The sequence below is a fragment of the Mauremys mutica genome, chromosome 8, assembly GCF_020497125.1.
Source record: "Mauremys mutica isolate MM-2020 ecotype Southern chromosome 8, ASM2049712v1, whole genome shotgun sequence".
In the NCBI taxonomy this organism is placed as follows: domain Eukaryota; kingdom Metazoa; phylum Chordata; order Testudines; family Geoemydidae; genus Mauremys; species Mauremys mutica.
The window spans coordinates 19,504,567-19,512,780 of NC_059079.1; the positions used below are offsets into that span (position 1 = coordinate 19,504,567).

Sequence of the window (8,214 nt, forward strand, 5' to 3'; positions counted from 1 at the left end):
CCGGCGCGGCGGGGGCAGGGGCTGCAGCTGGGGGGGCGCGAGTTCGTGTGAGGGTCGGGCTGGGCACGCTCCGGCGCCCCCCGCGGCTGCACGATGACGCTGGAGGAGCTGGCTGGAGAGCAGCAGGCGATGGGCAGGTACCGCGGGGCGGGGGGCTGCTCGCGGCGGGGTGGCCGCGCTGCCTGTCACGATCGCAGCGCCGGGGGGACGCGGGGATGCCGGAGGGGGGCGGGCGGGCGCCGCGCGGACTCTGCCCGGGGCTGGCTGACGGGAGCCGCGGCTTGTTCTTGCTGCTCTCAGGATGGAGGCGCCGGGGAGCGCGCTGGAGGAAGTTCTCAGCAAAGCCCTGACTCAGAGGAGCGTCACCGTCGGGGTCTACGAGGCTGCCAAGCTGCTCAACGTGTAAGTGAGGGGGCCGGGGGCCCCCGCCTGCCTTCTGCTGTTGTCTGGTAATCCCCCCCCCCCGGGCACAGCCGGCTGCCAGTCCGTGCGCCGTGCTGGGGGGGGGGGCGGCTAACCGCCTCACACGCCTGGTGTGCGGGGAGCACACCTGTGTGTGCGCGTGTGCAGCCGGGCCGGGCCGGGGGTGTGTGAGCACATCTGTATGTCTGTGTGTGTGTACGTGTGCAGCCGGGCCGGGGGGGAGCACATCTGTGCGTGCGTGTGTGTGTGTGCGCGCAGCCGGGCCGGGGGGGAGCACACGTCTGTGTGTGTGCGTGTGCAGCCGGGCCGGGCCCGGGGGGAAAGCACACCTGTGTGTGCGTGTGCAGCCGGGCCGGGCCCGGGGGGAAAGCACACCTGTGCGTGTGTGTGCGTGTGCAGCCGGGCCGGGCCCGGGGGGGGAGCACACCTGTGCGTGTGTGTGCGTGTGCAGCCGGGCTGGGGGGGGAGCACACCTGTGTGTGTGTGTGTGTGAGCAGCAGCGCCCGGGGGAGAGGCGAGCACACATGTGGGTGTGTGTGTGTGTGTGCAGCTGGGCGGGGGGGGGGGGAGGGGAGCACACCTGTGTGCGTGTGCAGCCGGGCCGGGGGGGGGGGGGAGGGGAGCACACCTGTGTGTGCGTGTGCAGCCGGGCCGGGGGGGGGGGGGGGAGCACACCTGTGTGTGCGTGTGCAGCCGGGCCGGGGGGGGGAGGGGAGCACACCTGTGTGTGCGTGTGCAGCCGGGCCGGGGGGGGGAGGGGAGCACACCTGTGTGTGCGTGTGCAGCCGGGCCGGGGGGGGGAGGGGAGCACACCTGTGTGTGCGTGTGCAGCCGGGCCGGGGGGGGGGAGGGGAGCACACCTGTGTGTGCGTGTGCAGCCGGGCCGGGGGGGGGGAGGGGAGCACACCTGTGTGTGCGTGTGCAGCGGAGCTGGGGCCGAGGGAGGAAGTACATCTGTGTGTGTGTGTGTGTGTGTGGAGCGGGGCCAGAAGTACCTCCTGTGTGCATGTACAACACTGGGGGAAGTACACCTGTGTGCATGTAAAGCCAGTAAATAGGGATGCATCTGTATTGACTACATGTATGTACTGTGTGTACACAGGTCTCACCTTGTGAACATGTGTGTGCATTTGGTTGCTTGTGGCTCAGACACATACCATCAGCCTGCATAATAGCTTTTGCATGTGTATAAGCTGTGACATTGTCTGTTTCATCCGTGTGTAAGCTGTGACTAATCAGGTTGTATTGTTTCATCCTTCAGGGATCCGGATAATGTGGTGCTTTGTTTGCTAGCGGCAGATGATGAGGATGATCGGGATGTTGCTTTGCAAATCCACTTCACCCTGATCCAGGCTTTCTGCTGTGAGAATGACATTAACATTCTGCGAGTGAGCAACCCAGGCCGACTGGCTGAGCTGCTGCTTCTGGGGGCAAGTGGGGGAGCTGAGCAGCCTGCAGACCTGCACTGTGTGCTTGTCACAGTAAGTGACCATCCCCTCCTTCCTCCCTCGTAGCAGGAGCACAAAAGACTTACTGGCACAGAGCTCCCTTTCTGCTGCTTACGCTGGGTCTCCGAGGCCTGTTTCTCACCTGATTACAGTTGGGTTTGCTTTAGAGATAAGCTAAGATATGCATTTGGGTAAGATATTGAACACACCCACAGCTTTATGGAGTTTGGGATCTGGGGTTCTGCCCATTTATAAATTCAAATTTGGGTTTACACCCCCCGACCCCAGATCTGGGAGTGCTCGGATCTGGGACTTGGATCAGGCCTATCTTTAACTTGCTATGGGGAATGACGTGCCCTTTTCCCTACTTAGTTATTTCCTGTACTAAGGACATTGCATCAGAGCTGTTCCTGATTTGATCATAAAGGTTTTCCCCATATGGGCATGTTCAAACATGTTCAAGATCCTGCCAGCAGCAGAGAGATCCTCATGAGTCACCTTGCTACAGCAGCCTCCTCTATTTGTTATTCCTTATTACAAATTGGCTCAGAGTAGAGATTAGATAGAACAGGTTAGTTGCTTTTAGAGGGGGAAGAATTTTTCATTGATGGGTTTTGGCAAGCCTGAACACTTTAATAATTTCTTAACTCTAGCCCATGGTCAAAAGTTACTGTGTACATTTCTGTGGAGAAAAATAGGGAAATAATTCAACTCAGTTGAAATTCATCAGCTCTTTAGAGACACAGAGCAGGAACTGGATCAATAATTTTCTGTTTAAAAAGTAGAGGAAGTTTATATGCATGCAGCTTCTATTTTCCCTATACTAAAAATAATCTTCAAAACCCTTGTTCCGTATTTCCATTATGCCCATACTGCAGAAGAAACATGAAAGGACTCTTAAGTGTTTGCTTTGCTGTTGTGGGTTATAGGTTTAGATGCAATAGTATAGGTGCAGTCTAATGGTAAAGCTATTTTTTACCACTTCTCTACAATATCCTGACACTCTCATGGAACTCTCACTGAAATCAGTGGGAGTTATAGCCCATCATATATAATCCAGTATTTTCAAATAAGAAGCCAGATTGTTTGTGTGTGGTTTTCAGCAAGATTAACACTAGAATGAAGCAATTTCAAGACGTCAAGAAAATGCCAGTACATAAAATAGGAATGTATTTAAAATGCTCTGACCACTAGATCACACCTCCACCACAGCCAAATTCTGAAGCCCTTACTGAGCTTTTAAATGTTGAATCCCTGTTGCAATGCAATCAAGTATATAGCATAGGATTTCACAAAACCTCTAAAGGATTTAAGGAGACTATTTGTATCAAACTACAATCTGAGTTCAAGGATCCATCTTAGCTTTGCTTTTGGATGTTAGTTGTATGTTAGTTAGTAGCATCGTCTTTTTGCACTAGTGATTTAAGACCATTCAATTTTGTTTTGAACAATTTTTTTTTTCCCCCCCAGAATCCCCATGCATCTCAATGGAAGGATCCAGCACTGAGTCAGCTCATTTGCTTTTGCCAGGAAAGTCGCTACAAGGATCAGTGGGTCCCAGTGATTAATCTCCCTGAGCGATGATGGCATTTGGATGAAAACTAATTGAACAAAATTGCACAGAAATTTTGAAATACTTTAGCAGTTGGTCAGGAAGTAAATCCCTATACCTGACGAATGGATTACAAACAACTGATGTCAAGTGGGTAGACTGAGATTGAACAACATGGTGTGTGGGACTGAAGGAAGTTGACTTTGCAGCCAGAAAGTTATGGGAATGAAAAAAGAACCTGTGCTGAAAGTTATAAGCAAGTGTGTCACTAAAGGAATTAAAAACCAGACAGGAAGATTTAAGAAGCTGCATGGTTGAGTTACTTTCAAAATGCACCAAACACGTTGAAGTTTTAAAAGTGCAACTAGTAGTTTCTGGTTTAAAACACCTTTAACAGGAAAGAGCAAAAAGGTTAATCAAAATTTTTTAACAAATTTATTGTATTTTGGGACGTTGATGCTCAAGGTTTTATTCTAAGGTATACTAAGTTATTTTATGATATTGACGAAGATTTTATTTATGCTATGAATTTCAGAACCAGAATACCCTTAAGCAACTGGTATACAACTACACCACTTTTTTAATAAAATAAAATGTTAAAACAGCTACATTAATATAATTTGTTTGAAACTGGATGGTGTTTATTTTACTGAAATAAAAATTTAAAAACCTCAAATCCTAGTGTTAACTTTTACTTTCTTGTCAGATTCAATATTCTGCAATGCTAGGGGCTGATTCTGCAGCTAGAGTTCATTTTAGAAGACAGGTATTTTATATACACAGAAGTTACAGGACCAAGCCTGAATGTGGGTTTAATTCCTAAACCCCATCATGGTTTAAAAAAAAAATACATTGAGAGTGAGGCCTGTTATGTATTATTCAAGCACTTTAAAAGCACCTAAGTAACTTAGGAGCCCAGGTCCTATTGAAAGTCAATGAGTTAGGTGCTTTTGAGAACTTTATACCAAGGTTCCTACGCTGAAAAGCAGTTAATGTCTTGGTCCATGAACCACTTAGCAACTCCTACCTCTTTTTGTATTTGAGAAGGGTAACACTGAGTTAGCAAAACCCACTTAAGACTTTCCCTGCTGGATCAACACCTGTTAGCAGGATGGGGAGATTAGGACAAACACTGCCAGTTCTGTTACAAGGAATCTATGCTTAGATGGTATGGAGCAGCCACCAAAATCAAAGAAAGACAAAAGAGGGGGGGTGGATGGGTTAGCCATTAGAATATCTCCATCAGCAACATGCACCCATATTCCTTACAGCCCAGCTGTACAGGACCTGATGAAGAAGGCCTTACAGGCCAAGAAGGAATTTAGAGGCTAATCCATCTTCGGCCAGGGTCATTGCCCAGAAACCCTGGAAGGACTGTCTTTTAGCATTCCTACCTGGGAAGACTCTCCTCATGCTCTCTCTATATGCTGCTTCTAGCTGGTTTCAGGCCTAGTTACACTTGACCTTTGGACAGCAGGGCATCTACTTCAGACACATGGCCTGGGGGGTACATAGGCAGCCAATATAACCTTGCAAATGGCATTCTTTCTGCAGCAAGCCTTGTGTCCAGATTAACTGCATGTAAAAGAAGACTGACAGGCAATCCATAGAGCCCAACCAAATTCTGTCCTCATTTACACCTTTGGGTTCCCCCAATGACCAGACTGAGTTTGCACTATGGGTAAGGCAGGGTAGAATATGGCCAATTTTAGTATGGTTCTGGGAAACACAGACTAATTGTAGGGCCATACTGTATGCAATACAAAAGTTTCATGTGCTGGTTCATATTCCATTAGGGTCAGTTTTTGGTGGGAGACAACATCTGACACCTAACTTTAGAACCTTTTTGATGCACTTGCTATCAGCGTGTGAGAATCTTGCACTATAAGACAGCTGCTTTTGGCTAATTGCAAACTTGAGCCCTGATCCAGCAAATGTCCCTACACACATTCTTTACTTTACTCCCAGAAATGGGACTCCTCCCAGGATTAAAGTTATTTACATGTGTAAATTTTTGAAGGATTAAAGCCTCAGTGGGTTAACTTGCCCCACTTAATATCCCTTCTGATTACTGCTGCAAAGGATATACTTCCTCCATGCCTCAGAGAAGTTCCCTATAAACATCTGCAAAACTACCTCATAATCCACTTTCAAATCTCACCTCAAAACTCTTTGTCCCAATGCCTACACAAAAATTGACAATACTGAGACCACAGGGGTGTTCTGAGACTACTACCTATCATGCTAACGAATACTGTCTCATTGTTTCCTTGCACTTCCCATCTGTTGTCTTGTCTTCTACTTTTACTGTAAGTTCTGTGGAGCAGGGACTATCTTTTTGTTCCATGTCTTTCCAGCACCTAGCAAAACAGGGTTGTGGGCCACGACTAGTCCTAATGGCTACAGTGATACTAATAATAAAGTTAAAAGGAAATGTTTATGGCCCCCATTTACTAATTTTTTTCCAGACTTAATAGAAACATTTTGTTATTTGAAACAAAGCCAGTAACAGTTTTTTAGTTCAGGTTTAAACATTCCCCTGCAGTGTTTGCATCCCACATATTACGTAAGTCCAGGATCACTAGAATGTGACAGTGATTCTAACCACAAGTGACACTGACAAATTTACACCAGAAAGGGTGAAGAGTAAATAATTCTAAGATAGCATTAGTGACAAAGGAAAGGAATTTTTGGAAAACATTATTTTTAACTTGACAATGTCTCTTTAAATTCTGATTTGCTGCTTTACCATGGCATTTAAATTTACTATCAGCATTTCAAACGTAAATACACACTGAAGACTGAAATGTGTTCGAAATTCCCCCTCACTCATGCCCATCTCAAAAATCCCCTCTCTTTCTGTTGTGCTGGAGGTAATTTAGAAGCAGAATTATAGATATTAAGGAAACAGTTTAGTCATCCCTTAAATATATGTGACTATAAACATGTAATTGGAGGTTGCTGGATCTTTAACCTTTCTTCAACTCCATGTGCCAGGCTTTGTTCCTAGTTCCTGAGTCAATAAGGTAAATGGTGTAACGAATGTTGGAATCAGTATCTGGAGGGTGTTATGTATCAGAGGGGTAGCCGTGTTAGGCCTGGTCTACACTAGGACTTTAATTCGAATTTAGCAGCGTTAATTCGAACTAACCGCTCAACCGTCCACACCAGGAAGCCATTTAATTCGAACTAGAGGGCTCTTTAGTTCGAATTTGGTACTCCACCCCGGCAGGTGGAGTAACGCTAAATTCGACATGGCTAGCTCGAATTAGGCTAGGTGTGGATGCAAATCGAACTTAGTAGCTCCGGGAGCTATCCCACAGTGCACCACTCTGTTGACGCTCTGGACAGCAGTCCGAGCTTGGATTCTCTGACCAGCCACACAGGAAATGACCCGGGAAAATTTGAATTCATTTTCCTGTCTGGGCACTTTGAATCTGACGTCCTGGCTGGACATCGGGGCGAGCTCCGCAGCACCTGCAACGATGCAGAGCTCTCCAGCAGAGGAGTTCATGTTATCTGTGAATAGAAAGAGGGACCCAGCATAGACTGACTGGGAACTCTTCGATCTGATCGGTGTGTGGGGCGAGGAGTCTGTGCTTTCGGAGCTGCGCTCCAAAACAGGGAATGCGAAGACCTACGAGAAGGTCTCCAAAGCCATGAGAGACAGAGGATACAGGCGGGATGCAACGCAGCGCCGCGTGAAAATCAAGGACCCCAGACAAGGCTACCAAAAAATCAAAGCGGCAAACAGACGCTACGGAGCCTGCCACCACTGCCCCACCAGTGACCGTGGACTCTGACGATGGGACAGTGTCGACGGCCAGTTCCTCGGTGATGTTCGCGGACGGGGAAGATGAGGAAGGGTTTGTGGAGGACGAGGCAGGCGAGAGCGCTTACAACGCTGGTTTCCCCGACAGCCAGGATCTATTCATCACCGTCACGGAGATCCCCCAACAACCCTCCCCGGCCATTAACCCGGACCCTGAATCAGGGGAAGGAGCAGTCGGTAAGTGCTTTAACCATGTTAACTTTTATTCTTAATATAACAGGAATCTTAACTGTGTGAAAAGGAGGGATCTCTATATATGGGGATAGAACAGAAATCATCCTTGGAGATCTCCACGAAGCTCTCCTTGCGTTAATCGAAAAGCATCAGCAGGAGGTTCCTGGGGAGAGCTGCCTTATTGGGTGCTCCGTGGTCGCACACTTTTCCGCGCAAGGCTTTCATGAGGTACTCAGGGAGCACTGCCTCCCCGAGCACGGCTGCATCGGGCCCTGGTTCGTGATAGATTTCACGCAGCATGCGCTCTCTATCTCCTTCAGTGACCCTCCTCAGGGTGATCTCGCTCGGAGACTCCTGCATCTAATTAGGTTAATTACTGTAATTTTACGCCTGGTCCAAAGTATTTTTAAAAAAATCTACGGACAGACGGCATAGCACAGACTCAGCACGCAGCTGCGTGACGAGCGTAATGGAAAGCCAAAGAATATAATGGACGCTCATGGAGGGAGGGGGGAATGAGGACGCAAGGTATCCCACAGTTCCTGCTGTCTCCGAAAAGTATTTGCATTCTTGGATGAGCTCCAAATGCTTCTAGGGTCAAACACAGTGTCTGCGGTGGGTCAGGGCATAGTTCGGCAGTTTGCGCACACACCCCACCCACCACCAGAAGTGAAAACAATCCTCTGTTGACTCTTTTACGTCACCCTATCTTTACTGAATGCTGCAGATAGACGCGATGGTGCAGCACTCAACACCAACATCCTTGCTCCCCCCACGCTATGGAT

General features: G+C 48.3%; 1 protein-coding gene across 1 annotated transcript; it reads left to right on the plus strand.

Moving 5' to 3' along the window:
* Positions 1 to 4,099, plus strand: GADD45A (growth arrest and DNA damage inducible alpha). Its single transcript, XM_045026078.1, has 4 exons — positions 1 to 137; positions 301 to 402; positions 1,685 to 1,904; positions 3,342 to 4,099. The coding sequence occupies exons 1-4, from the start codon at positions 94 to 96 to the stop codon at positions 3,453 to 3,455; spliced, it is 480 nt and encodes a 159-aa protein (XP_044882013.1). The 5' UTR covers positions 1 to 93; the 3' UTR covers positions 3,456 to 4,099.
* Positions 4,100 to 8,214: the final 4,115 nt, after the last annotated feature.